Here is a 14,994-nt window from a genome sequence, read left to right on the forward strand (position 1 = left end):
GCAGCTGATCCTCACTGCCTGACCCAGAATCCTGCTCCAACACCATCAGCTCCCTGTCTCCATGGTAACAGCAAGATTCAGAAAAGTGAGACAAATCGGGCTCAGCCTGAAGCCGTCAAAAAGTCTTCAGTCCATGTGAAGTACATTAATCCCTGTTGATCTGTAAAAACACTTCCAATTTCTTTCTGTCCTGAAGAATTCTTCTGGATAAACTGTTAACGATCAATACGCAGACATTAAAGCTCTGATCAATAGTTAAAGCTCAGAACTGCTAGTTAAGGTTTAGAGTGTTGAAGAGATTTAATATGCAGAACTAGTCAAGCGTTTGGGCACACTTCCCCATTAGGTTCCATGGAACAGTGTGGTTTATTAAACACCAGTTCAGACTAGTTAGTTAAAGTTAAGATTGTTTAGTTAACATTACAATTGTTTAAAGTTGAGAATACTTTGTTAAGTTACTTGGTTCAAGTTCAGAGTAGTTACTTAAAGTTAAGAGTACTTTGTTCAAGTTAAGTGTATTTATTTAAAGTTTGCAGAAGTTTTCGAAATGTGACACTGGTTAGTTAAAATTTAAAGTTTACTTATTTATTATTTACCTATTTACTGTGGTTAGTAAAATTCAAACTGGTTAGTTGAAGTTTCGATCAGTTAACACTCGAGCTTTTAGTGAACTTGCTGATCAGTTAGTTAAAGCTCAGATTGGTTAGTTAAAGTGTTAAAGTGTTGAATGATTAGTTAAAGTTTAGATTGGTTAGTTAAATTCAAACTGGTTAGTTAAAGCACTGATTATTTTTTTGTATGCATATGGAAATGTGTGTGTATGTGTGTGTGTATATATATATATATATATATATATATATATATATATATATATATATGAATGTAAATATGTGTATTAAACTGAATAAGCATATTGTGACGTGAGACGATACAGAATATGAACCAAGATGAGTAGAAGGGGGTAAGAATAAGAAATAAGTCTATACTTCTTCCCACTCCTTTTTCTTTCAGATTTCTTTAATTGATGAATTCATGATGCATTATTATTTTTTATTATTATTATTAATAGTATGAATATTATAATTTTCTTCCTTAGTATGAATATGTATTTACATGTGTGTGTACATATATTGTCTTTCCTTCTTTCATTTGTTCAAAATAAATAAACTGACTAACTAAAGTTTAGAATGGTTTATTAAAGCCCACACTGGTTAGTTAAACTCAGATTGGTTAGTCAAAGCTCATTCAAATCAAACTTTATTTCTATAGTACTTTTGTGCTTAAAAAAGCAATACAAAGTGCTTCACATAATAAAACAGTTCAAATAGATAAAACACACATACATCCACAGTCCCCTTACACCCACCCACAACCACCGTCTGCCGTGCCATATTAGACCCTATAACAGTTAAAAGACAGTTGGTTAGTTAAAGTTGACAGTGATTTAAGTATTGAAGAGATGATAAAAACATCTGCTTGGAGATAAAAACAGTTCCAGTCTGTGCTTTGAAATGTCTTTTTCTCTGAACTGAAAGATTATTTGACGTGATGAAATTGAGTTGTCAGGTGTCATAACACTGACTGAATATGAAAACATTTTACTGCTCCAGGTAAATCAGGTGTTGGAGGATCGTTCATTTCACACAGCTGACTCAGCCCTCTATGATTAAAAAAAAAAGAGTTAATGATGGAGGTTTAAATAATCAATAATAGATTAATAAAATTTAAATGAATGGAAACGGATTTCATAATAAATACAGCTCTTCATTGTAATGTGAAAATTAAAAAAAAATGTTGATCTATTTAGGTGTTGCTCTTTTAAAATATAATTTATATTTTCTGTTTTATCTTTGAGTCAATAATTTCTCAGTATCATGAAAAATTAAATGAAATTAAATGAAATGAAAAATGAAAAATACTTTATTAATCCCACAAGGGAAATTCAATATTGTAGTATACAATAATTAATTTGAGGAGGTCTTGTTCCGGAGGCTGCTGGCTGCTGGCAAGAATGATCTTCTGTATCTTTCAGTCTTACATCGGACCTGAAGAAGCCTCTTGCTGAACACACTTTGTTGTTTCATCACTGTGTTGTGGAGAGGGTGTGAAGAATCCTCCATCATCTTCATCAGCTTGTGCAGCATTCTTCTTTGGACAATCAACTCCAGCGGCTCTAGAGTTACTCCAAGCACAGAACCAGCTTTCTTGATCAGTTTGTTGATTTTCTTCAAGTCTGGTTCTGATGCTACTACCCCAGCAGATGGCTGCAAAGCTAACTGCACTCTCCACAACAGAGTTATAGAAGATATGCAACATCTTGGTGCAGACATTAAATGATCTCAAGTTCCTTAAGAAGTAGAGTCTGCTCTGACCTTTCTTATAGATGTATTCAGTGTTGCATTTCCAGTCCAGTTTGTTGTCCAGCTGAACTCCAAGATACTTGTATTCCTCCACCACCTCCACCTCCTCTCCCAGGATGGAAACATCTGGATAAGATTAATTTTTTAGTTATTGAGAATATGAGTTTTGGGGCAAGGTGTTCTGAAACGGAAATGTCACCGTCAACAAAAGGTAAAATGAAAGAGAAAAACAAACGTAGAAGAAACATTTAAATGAAATGTAATGAGACGATAAAATAAACATTAGTTGCATTTTCCTGCATCGCGCTGCAGTTCCGCTTCAAACCACTGTTCGGCGCTGTGTGCTTGCAGTTTGTTGCCGCGATATAAGGACAACGAAGAAGAAGGGGGAAGAAGACGAAATAGTTCCAGTTTTGTTTGTTTAGGAAGCGGAAAAGCTTTAGTGTATATTAACTTATAAAAGAACCGGAAGCGACTGGAACCCGTCGATCACATTGATCTGAGGTTAGTTATATGGTTTATTTAAACGATTCCGCTTTTTTCCTCTTTGTTTGTTTATTTGTTTTCAACCGTCACCTGTTAGCTTCACTCTGCTAGCTTTAGCTACTTCCTGTGCACTCCCAAACTCTGCTAATCAGCTAATCAATAACACAAACTTCGCGGTAACTTTACAGACAGTCACGTTATTACCGGAATCCTGCCTCTGACGATTAAAAAACAAGACCCACGGTCACTTTGTGGAGTTATTGATTAATTTAAGTAGCTGTGAGAGTCTGATCCGTGTGAGCAAAGCGGATATACCAGACTGATCAGATAAGTGATCATCAGGTTCAGGTTTGGGATACCCTGCTGGATTCTGGTATTTGTGGCTCTTTATGTCCTTGCTGATGGTCTGTTGTCTGGAGAGGCTCATTCTGATTGGCTCAGGAAGACTTTTTTATTTTTTATTTATTTGATAACTCACATACAAGTGAACATTTGCAATATAACAAACATGGCTCTGCTTTTACAATTGTAACATTTGAAACAAGGGAACAATTGTAAATAGTTCGAGAAATACATTTAAAAAATTAAATTAATCAAAAGTGCAAAAATGTCACAAAACATTGCAAAAGGTAGAAAAAAGCTGTTCTTGCAGAACAGCAGTGTGAATGCTTTCATGCACAAACGCTGAAACTGTAATGCTGAACTGTAAAGCTAAAGAAAGTTTGAACTGTAATGCTAAAGAAGGCTGAAATGAAATGAAGCTTTAAAGAAGTGTATAAAGCAAAAACTGAACATGATGAAAACGGCTGAAAGCTGAGCTGAAATAAGTTGAAGATGTTTAAAGATGGCTAAAATCTGCTTGCTGAATGATCAGCTGAAGTTGTACAACTGAGGTCAACGGGTGAAAGATTTAAATGTCAAAATGGTGTTTCAAAGTGTTGAAATTGGTTGAAGATTGAAAAATGAGTGAAAGGCAGTTGAACATTGTTGAAATATAATATATATATAAGACTTTAGCCTGAGACAGTTGAGTCCAAGGGAATATCATGTAAATAGGAATACATTGTTTGAGCTATGGGCTTTTCCATACAATTAAAAGATTTTACATATAGTTTGAGCTCATTTTTAAAAATCTTTTTTAAAAAAAGGCTCAGGAAGACAGCAGTGAAACTTTTGATCTACTACATCACAGACGATTGATCAGCAATGCCGATACAATGTTTGTTTCAGTCATGTTGCTACCATTATTTAAGGCCAGATTTTACACAATAAGGCAGATGAAATGATCACTGATTAATTCTCATAAATAACTAACAACCTGAAGTTCATCTCAGTCAACATACTTCTACAATAACAACACAAAAAAACTCATTTTACCCCCAATATACACCACCTGAAATGAGCACATTCAGTTGCAAACACGGAAATCAGAGGTGATCTCAGTTTGGTTTCTATTTTTGATGATATCTTCCTGGCTATAAAACAAACCAACATGATTTTTCCGACTTGTGTAATGAATGCCTGGCGACACTTCAACCCAGATGTTGTGTAATACTCATGATTCAGCTCAAATTATGACTTCTATTCTACTCTACTCTATTCTATTCTATTATAACTTCTATGTCTAGAATTGACCAATGGTTTATAGCACATGACCTGCTATGTCATTCTTTTTAGCACTTTATATTATAAAGTTATTTATATGTATTTTATTATTGTTGCCCTGATTTGTTCGTATTATTTCTGAAGGTTGTTTAATTTTCTTTTAACTCCAGTTTTTTACTTATGGGGAGATCCTCCACACTGGGGGCTCTGCCTGCTTGGTCTGGGGGCTTGTTGCCATGGTTATTGCCCCTGGGTGGTTGGCATGGGGAGCAATGCTGCAGCTTTATGGCTGTGGGGTGGATCTCACAGGATTCATCTCCATATCCTCTGAAATCTACAGATTCTGGATCAAATCAAACTTTATTTCTATAGCACTTTTCATGCTTAAAAACAATACAAAGTGCTTTATATAATAAAACAATTTACATCAAAATAGATAAAACACACATACATCCATAGTCCCCTTACACCCACAACCACCCTCATCCATGCCCTATTAGCCCCTATAATAGTTAAAAGAAGACGAATGGCCAGGTACATGTGTACCAGATGTGCACCAGATAAGGAAATGGTAGTCTCAGGGTGCATCTACACAAAGGGCTACCCCCACCCTTAAAGTGAATTGCACAATATATTCCAGCATAGATAATAAAAAACAGCAACATGATAATCAGCTAACAGTCACAGAGAGCGATGCAGTAATTTGCTGATTCTCCTGTAATAAAGCCTCTGGGTCAGACAGCCTCGTGGGAGACATGGGAGGATATCGGAGAACTACTTTACCAAGTGTTAGCAGAGATTTTTGAGACCAGTAACCCTCCCAACCACAATGAGACATGGGGTTATAGTTTCCATTCAAAAACCCAACAAAGACCCCGAACTTACAGAAACCAGAAGAAGCCTTACCCTGAGGAGCTCAGACTGCAGATTAACTCACTTTCCTCTTCAGACGGGCTCTCACACATTATTGCAGAAACACAATGTTGTTTTTTAAGGGCAGATCGATCCACGGCGTAGGATTAGTCCTGGACATAACGGAGTGTCTATGAAGCATTCGATCCGGTAAAACTTGAGTTTCTCTCATCAGCACGCTAAAGTGGTGCTTTATGCCAGAAACCTGGTTGGTGGACTGTTTCAGAGTCAGCAGCTGGGTTATTCTTCCTCATGGCGTCGCTCCAATCTTTGATTAATGCAGGAATCCCTCAGTGTTGTCCCATCTCACTGAACCTGTTCACTTTCCTCCTGAAATGCTGGAATCATTAATCCTAAAAATGTAATGATGTTAAAGAAAATCTGTGTTGGAAAACTGATGACGCAACATTATTCCCAAAATAGGAAAATCTCATTCCCTTATTATCTGAAAAAATCAGCAAACACGACAAACCATCAATGTAAATTCGCCACAGCCCAATCGAAGGTGTAGATGTTCATCTCAGCAAACATCAACACTCCAACCGCTGCCGCAGGTGGAAAACGTAATAAATGTACGGCTAAATCAGGTTTATGGCTCCAAGCAGATCTCTGTTCTAGGCCAGATTTGACAAAAATGGAAAAGCTTAAGATTTATTTAACCAACTTACTCCGATACTTTTCCAAATAAAATAAAGTCAAATTAACCTGAACTTTATTAGGAGAAATGAGCCACACTATATGAGAAAAGCAACATGCCTAAAGGAATAAATGATGAAGGACTGACAGTAAATGAATTTTACTGTCTTCATGAAGCTCTGGAGAAAACCTGGGTAAAATCTTGAATGGTTTTGTTTCTCCAATTAATTATTAACCAAACTGGTGGCTTTAAATTTCTGCTCATGGCTGTTTCTGGTGTCAACAAGCTTCCTGTAGCTTATCACAGTTCCATAAACTATCATACTGGAAACTGGTACAGAATTTCTCCAGAATACTCTCAGTCCACCATAACTGGGAACAACGGATATATTCGGCATCGCAACTGATCTGTATTTTACAGGAACTGGTTAAACAGGAACATGTGGCCGGTGACTGATCTGATGGATATGGGTGGAAATCCAAAACATAATGATGCATGAAGTTATTCAGCCAGAAATGCCCCCCCTGTCCATCCACGGACTTCCTCCCCTGGACAGAACCCTTTTATCAGGAGAACCCCACCCCACCTCCTACCCACCAACACACACACACACACACACACACACACACTTTGTTCACTTAAGAAATTAATTTAATAGGTATGTAAAATCCTTTTAAATCGGTGACTAAATTACAGCCTGAATTTTATCGGATGCCATGAGTGAATCTCATAACGGAAAAAGGATCTAACGCAGTATGTTGAGTTGTAACCATAGATTGTATATAAAGAGATGGACTCCGTCACGGTGGATGATTGACATCGAGCGAACTCCGAGCTTTCTGTAGCTAAGAGCTAACCGAGTTAACCTGGAGATAACAGGAGCTAACCAGCTAACGGAGGTAAGCGGGCTAAAGCCAAGTCACGTTGCTAACTGGCTAAAAACCGCAGTTGTTCTACGTTCTTCTGACTTAAAGCAGGAGATTGGGTACCTGTCAATCAAAAGGACACGCCTCTAAGTATGCCGAATTTGAGATTAAATTACTTTTAAACGGGTGAGTTAGAAAAAAATTCACTCCCCCCACAGTTGTCATGAAGGCAAACGTGATCTATTAGACCGAAAATGTATTTTTGTACCAGGCTGTAAACATGTTAATTTCTGCTGTGAAGTTGGTCTTTTTAACATGGGAGTCTATGGGGATTTGCTCTGTTTCGCAGCCCCTAGTGCAGGGGTGCCCAAGTCCGGTCCTCGAGATCTACCATCCTGCTGTTCTTAGGTGCAACCCTTCTCCAACACACCTGAATCAAATAAGTGGCTAGTTAGCAGGCTTCTGCAGAGCTGAATGACATGCAGAAGAGAATTCATCTGTGCTGGACAAGGGTTGCATCTAAAGGTTGCAGGATGGTAGATCTCAAGGACTGGACTTGGGCACCCCTGCCCTAGTGGAAGAAGGGGGAACAGCAGGGTTTGTCACTTCCGCAAAAGCTTCACTTTTAACCGTTTGAGGCTCCGTCCATCTTTCATATACGGTCTATGGTTGTAATGCAACCTGATTATTACGCTCATTGAGTTTATTTCTGCAGTGCTTCGTTGCATCATATTCATTATTTCACCATTATTTTAAATTAAATCCTGTCTATGTTCCCTCTGAAGTTGAGACTAACGTGGACTGTCATTAATTCTGCCATGTTTGACAATGTTTTGTTATAGTTGGGGGGGGGAGGGTGTTGGAAAGGAAAAAATGGACTCCTCCATAACAAACACATTGTGAGCATCTTCAGACGTCTTATAAAAGAAAAAAATGACAAACTCTTTGTAAAAATATGCATCGTGTAAACACCAGCGAATTCAAGCGATTGTGATTAATAAACCAAACATATTGAATTTTTTTTTTTTTTTTTTTTTTTAATGAACAAGCCGCTGCATCGAGACAAGAGCTCACTGCTGTTTACCAGAAACTAACCAGACATGTAATATAATAAATACAAGAATGGACTGCGAGCGAGACTCCTGGGGTTGTCAGAAACTTACGGGTTCCTTCGCATTTCTCAGATTGTGTTGTCATTTCCCGCAACAATTTCACAGATTTCCGAGTTCTGACAGCTGGAAAGCAGCACGTTCAGGTGCTGTCTGTATGTTCAGATACTGCCTTTCAGACTAAGGCTGGGTGAGACAAACATTTTCCTTCTCTGTTTGATAAAATGAGTTTAAGGGACTTATAGTCCATACTGATATTGATACATACGATCCTGAAATCAACAATGATATCAATACATCTTAACCACTTAAATTAGGATTGTAGTGTCCATTAATGTCTTCATTTCAACAACAATATGGACTATTAATAAAACTAAAAAACAGTGTTATACTGACAAGTCAGTTAAAGAAAAATAAATCATTTTAAAATGATAAAAATAAGGAAACAGATTAGTATCAGAATTTTTGCATGATTAAATTGGAAATAAAAAATATATATAAAAGTCATATGATGAATAAAAAAAAAAATAGAATAACAGACATTAAAGCATGAAAATATCACAACAAAACCTGAAATGGAGGAAATGATAAAACCGACTCAGGAGATGGATGAAACAGTCTGGCTGCTGTGTGTTCGTCCAGCGGTGCTTAAACTGCACCCACTAGATCTAAAGCGAGCGGGTCTGTGTTTGAAAGTTGGCTCAGGCGCCGTGGAAACATAGAAACTGATCAAACGATTTGCGATTTGCTGAACAAAGCATCCTATTGTGATAAAAAATATCAGTTTAAATGTTAAAAACGCTGTTCGGTCCAGCTAGCAGCTGGAAGGTGTCCTCGCTCCTCTGCAGGTTTACAACCCTTCACACTTTGGGTCGTGGGAGCGGGTCATACTGGTCAGTGGGTCGGTTCAGAAACCGGAAACTCCGAGTCATCCTCCAGAACCGTGATCTGGATGTGTAACGCTGTGTGTCTCCTACAGATGTACTACTATCGCTATGACAACCCGGAGGTCAGCTGCTGCTACAAGTATCTGATGTTCAGCTACAACATCATCTTTTGGGTGAGTCTCGGTGCATGGCGAGATCATGCAAGGTCCTGGTGTGTGCGTGTTACGTGCACACTAAAGAGCTGTGAGCAGGAAGCTCTTTTTCCTGTTTGTGTCAGCCTGACAGGAAGTGATGTAATTGGCATCCTGTGTGGTGAGTGAGGAGGAAGTGTGACGTTGGTCTGAACATAGATACGTATAATAAAGGCTAGATGACTCCCCCACGCTACTGGCCAATAGACTCCAACATCCCCAACTGGTGGCCATCTTGCCACAGTCAGCTCACTTATGACATTGTTTTAATGCTGCAGGAACGTCATAAAGAACCATAAAATTCTTCATTTTATAACAGTTTTTAAATGGTTTAGTTTGTGCCAAATGCCAGAGATGACCTTACGAATAATTATAATTCCACTGAGTGTTCTTTCTGTCTTGAAACATAATAATTGATATAATTTTATAACATTTATGTCTATATCATAACACATAATACATTTAGAAAACATTATTATCTTCAATGTTTTTAATATTTTGGATAGAGTGTGTGAGATGTTTACATGACGGGCAGAAAAAAGCACGGATGTGTGTGTGTGAAACAGTGGAACTGAATTTGACTGAAAAGTAGGGCTGTGACGATATGCTTTTGTCCCGATTTGATTCCGATTTTTTGGGTGCCGAAATTTTAAAATTGGGAAGCAAAAAAATCCCAACTTTCAATTTTTCGATTAGATTTTCCTATCCCTACTGAAAAGACAACAGACTTACACTGATATTCAATAAAATGACCAACTTGACATTTCACTGTACAGATACACAGGACAAAGCAGAGTGGGAGAGAACTGGTCACACCTGTGAAACACACTCAAGCTGACATCCACATCCACAAAGATTGTAAATCAGACAGTCGATGATTTAAGACTATTAGCGTCCTCAGATCCCACAGGAGAGCTGGCCTGTGGCTATGTGGACGCCGGTGCTGACGTTTGAAACTCTGCTGTAAAGCATGTAGTCTTTATTAAATGTGTTTATGACCCAGGATAAGTTTTATTTTTTACTTTTATTGTTTTTATCTGTTTCATTGTTTTATATTTTATGGTTTTAATTTTTATTTCATTGTGTTTTAATATGTTAATCATGTTATGTTTAGCACTTTTTTCAGCTCTAGCTGTCAGAAAGTTCTTTATAAATTAAGTTGGCTTGGCTTTATGGGTCTGACCTGAAACACTCATGAACGTGTTTGTGTTGCAGCTGGCCGGAGCCGCCTTCATCGCAGCCGGGTTCTGGGCCTGGAGTGAGAAGGTGAATGGGGAACTACATTACCCTCAACCCCTTTCTTCTTGTCTCTGAGCCTGTGTGACTTTCTGCTCTGCCTGTCCTGCTGCAAACAGGGAGTTCTGATGGACCTATCTCAGGTGACCAGGATGCATGGTTTCGACCCGGTCTGGCTGGTCCTGGTGGTCGGCGGCATCACCTTCACTCTGGGTTTCGCCGGCTGCGTTGGAGCTCTGAGAGAAAACATCTGTCTGCTGAAGTTTGTAGGTTAAAAGTGAAGCTTTGTTTGTTTGTTTGTTGGCTGGCTTTCATTCCTCGTCTGTCTTCTGTCGCTCAGTTCTCCGGCGTCATCGGCTTGATCTTCTTCCTGGAGCTGACGGCGGCGGTTCTGGCCGTGGTTTTCCAGAGTCAGGTCCGGGAGTGGATCAATGAGTTCTTCCTGCAGAACATCAGAGCTTACAGAGACGACATCGACCTGCAGAACCTCATCGACTCTCTGCAGAAGATGGTGAAACTTCATTTTTAGTTCAGTCTGAAACCTGTAGCTCGGCTCCAGATCTGGGCCGATACTGAAATTAGCTTTGGAAATGCTCGCCCATCCTGCCAGAATGAACGAGATCAAGTATTTCTGTGTACGACATCTGTTACCAGGGAGACAGACTTATAATTATTTTTCTCCTGACTAAGCCACCACACACACGCACACAGGAAGTTGTTCCATCTTGCATGACAATTGTTTCGAGCTGCATGTGCATCACTGTTGAGTTAGCATTTAGCATTAGCAATATGTTCGTGTCATTTCTCACGGGAAAATCCCACTAACAAATGCTACAGAAATGATGCCAGGTTTAACCCCGCAGTCTGATAAAGCATCTGGTTGCCATGACGACAGGTACATCGAACCATGGAAACAACAAACACAGACAAATGCTTTTAAAAACATGAGAAATTTGGAAAAGAATCCCAGAAAGCCACTGTTATCGACGACAAAGTCTTACAATTTATTGTCTGATGTTCATTAGAGTTCATTTATTTAATAATTATTAAAGTTCAGTGATGATCATTTTTATATTGACAAAACATGAATTATAAAAATGAATATATTTATTTATTAGATAGATAGATAGAAAATGTATTTTTTTAATACACATTCACATATATCTGTGCCATAATGGCATCACGTCACCGCTTGGATCTGGGCTCTAACCTGGATCTGCTGGTCTTTACCAGAACCACTGCTGCGGGGCTCAGAAACCAGACGACTGGGATCTGAACGTGTACTTCAGTTGTAACGGGACTCATCGCAGCAGAGAAAAGTGCGGTGTCCCTTTCTCCTGCTGCATCTACGATCCTGCTGTGAGTCAATCCCTGATCACTTGTCAGCGATCTGGGCCTGAAACTGGACTCTTCCAGACTAAAGCTCTCTGGGTCATCTTTCATTTGTTGCAGGAGTCGGTGGTGAACACTCAGTGTGGCTATGATGTGAGGAGCAAAAAAGAGGTGAGTGCACTTCCTGTTCTTCCAGGCAACACCTGTTCAGGTCCATTTCTGCTGGACCCAGAAGACGGAGACAGACAGACAGTTTTGTCTCCTGCGTTGGTCACGTACAGAAATTGATTTTTCAGGGAGCTCAGTTATCTGTCAGTTGATGCAAAGAATGGAGCAATACCACCAGAAACCAGAGGGGCAGTGTTGTGTTGTACAGCTGACACAAAACCAGAGAAGAGGAGGAGGAACAGGAAGAAGACAATGAAGAAACCGCCAAACTAAAAACACCTGAAGGAGAGAACTGAATTGTGAACAGCAAAAAAAAATATTAGTAGTTTTCTTTTTGTGATATTTTTCATGATCAGAAACATCTTTTTTGCTGGGTTTCATTTGACACAACGTCAATGTCACAAAATGTAGATGGCTAAAGTTAAGTCACGCTGTTAGTCGGCCTGTCATTCAAAAGGACACGCCCTTTATTAAGCCAAATGTCGAGATGAAATTACTTTTAAACGGGCGAGTTAGAAATAAGTTCACTCCCCCCACAGTTGTCATGAAGGTAACCCTGACCTATTAAACCTTAAATGGATTTTTGAACCAGACTTTAAAATGTTTATTTCTTCTGTGAAGTTGGTCTTTTTAACATGGGAGTCTATGGAGATTTGCTCTGTTTTGCAGCCCCTAGTGGATGATGGGGGAACTGCAGTGTTTGTCTCTTCCGCATAGGCTTCACTTCTACCTGCTGGAGGTTGCTGCTTGGTCATATCCTAAATTTAAATGTATTTTTTGTCCGTATTTACACAAGCCCATTCAGTCCCTAAGCGTAGTTGCTGTTATCCATTACACTGTGTTTTAAAGAGGCGCAAACCACTTCCGGCTCCAAATCTTTATTTCACACGTCTTCCATGTCATGTGAGTGAAACTCAGTAATAGCTGTGGATTACCGCCAAAACCAGTATCTGAACTCAGCACTGCCCACTGGTGGATGAACGGACTTAACTGTGGCAACATGAAATAGGCATGGACGTGTGAGGATGGAGATGTATGAAATGAACGTCCACGTCCTGAAGTCTGACCCAGACCTGAATTAACTGGTGTTAGCCATGTCACATGACCCTACTGCTTTGGAACCTGCAAATTAATTTTAGTAGAAGAAAAGGTGCTGTGATGTTTCTGTGCAGGGACAGTGGAGCGACCAGATCTACGTTAAAGGCTGCATTGCGGCTCTGGAAGACTGGTTACCAGGAAATCTCTACATCGTGGCCGGTGTGTTCGTCGTCATTTCCGTGCTGCAGGTACAGAGCCGCTGCTCCTCATCAACTGGGACTGTTATAAAGAGTTATCACAAAGGAGAGAATTGACTTTTAAAGTTTAGCTTTGTGCTTTTCTGTTTGAAGAGTCAACTTATTTATTTCTGAAACAGACTTTAGTTTATCGTTGACGCCCTTCAGATAGGAAAGCTGGCTCAGAGTTGTCAATACAAAAAAGCCAAGTATTCACACTGATGGGCATTAATCACCAGTCCACAGAGCCGACATGAGGCTTCATGGGTACCTCAGCGGGATCTGATTTGGGGTTCAGTTAGTTTTGGTTTGTTGTGGAGAGAAAAGATGCGTTGTACCAGACCAGTAACACTGACTGGTTTTTAACACAGCACAAGCAAATTCTGTAGAAATGTCTGGTATTTATTTGTACTTGTACTATTTGGAGGGTGGTGGAATGTAAGTTCATTACATTTGAAGTTGATAGAAAATACAAAGACGAGGTAAAAGGTGAGAAAACGCATTCAGGACGTCTGGTCCAACGTCATCACTTCCTCCTGGACTACACACAAACTAAAGATCTGATCCTGAACATTTTTATAAACCTTTATATTTACCAGACTGGTGATCCTGAACCTCACTGCCTTAAGTAATGGGGTTCCAGTAGATACACTGACCAATGACAAGCAGAACGGTTATGAGACACTTGTACCGTCCAGTTACTCAGTGTGTCCCCACCAGTACTGTCGTGACTCCTTCTCTCTACATCATCTGTCCTGGCCCCCAGTTGACCGGAGTCCCAGTTGGACAGAGGCTACCAGACTATCCTGATGTGGATGCATCGTAAGATCCCCTGAAGAAGCTTGCACACTGCTGATCAGGGCCGTCCTCGTGTAGTTTTGGGCCGACCTGGTCTCCCAACCTGCAGCGATTTCGGCCGTTGTAGGCTTGGACGACTGCACTGCCAGTCCATAAAGTTTGTCAAAGAACCGATTAAAGAACTGCTCAGTTGATACGAGGGATCCAAATGTTGGCCAATCTGGCTGTGGTGTGATTGGCTGATCTTATATTTGTGTTACCAGGCACTTGAACATGTGGACGGTAAGTGTATGTACAGATGTGTTAACGTGATTCTGCGTCTCTCATCAGATGGTGGGGATCTACCTGGCCCGGGCTCTGATTGCCGACATCCACAAGGTCAGATACAGGCCCTGAGACCTCCACCTGCATACTGGGTGTTGTTGGACCGCGTTCCTTCAGTCAGACGTGCCTTCTTCTGTTCACCTTGTCGGTGCATTCTTCGTCCAACAATATGGTTGCTATGGTAACCAAAAGACGTGGCCTCTGTTCCAGGATGTTGATTTATGTTTGCTGTTTTCATGCAAGTTCACCAGACTGCCTTCGCTTCTCCCGTATAACATGTTCAGTCCTCTGTTCATCACACAGTGTGACCTGATTGGCTGTTTACTCCTCAGTGCCTCCTCCATCATCATCATCATCATCATTTTCTGTTTTAGTTTGAAAGACTTTCTCCCTCCAGTAATCAGTTTATCATCAAACTGCTTCAGTTTAGGAAAACAATATAACAAAAGAAATTATCAATAATGCAGGTGTGTTTACCTAAAAGACATTCCAGTCAGCCAGTCAGTCCTCCATCCCGACTGCTGGAGACCAGCTCCGAACAGAAACCACATAAGAAGAATGAATGTGGCTCATCATTCAGTGCTTTAGGTTTTAGGTCATGCATCACCTGTTCAGTTAAATGTGAATATTGAAAACTTTATTGACACTGGAAAAAGCTTACAAGTTTGAAAGAGTTTTGTTTAAAGTTTGAGGATTTTTCAGTAGAAAAAGGTCTTGATTTAAGTTTTCCGCTGATTGTGAAGGGATTGTTTTTATATGTGATTTTTTTTTAATATTCAAATAAAAAAAAACTTACCTTGTATTTCTTT

General features: G+C 39.6%; 1 protein-coding gene across 1 annotated transcript; it reads left to right on the forward strand.

Moving 5' to 3' along the window:
• Positions 1 to 2,745: 2,745 nt before the first annotated feature.
• On the forward strand, positions 2,746 to 14,987 carry tspan14 (tetraspanin 14). Its single transcript, XM_079249148.1, has 9 exons — positions 2,746 to 2,864; positions 8,955 to 9,035; positions 10,269 to 10,319; positions 10,409 to 10,555; positions 10,630 to 10,800; positions 11,523 to 11,648; positions 11,742 to 11,792; positions 12,962 to 13,075; positions 14,192 to 14,987. The coding sequence occupies exons 2-9, from the start codon at positions 8,955 to 8,957 to the stop codon at positions 14,255 to 14,257; spliced, it is 807 nt and encodes a 268-aa protein (XP_079105274.1). The 5' UTR covers positions 2,746 to 2,864; the 3' UTR covers positions 14,258 to 14,987.
• Positions 14,988 to 14,994: the final 7 nt, after the last annotated feature.

This window comes from Telmatherina bonti (assembly GCF_933228915.1).
Source record: "Telmatherina bonti genome assembly, chromosome: 11".
Lineage (NCBI taxonomy): Eukaryota > Metazoa > Chordata > Actinopteri > Atheriniformes > Telmatherinidae > Telmatherina > Telmatherina bonti.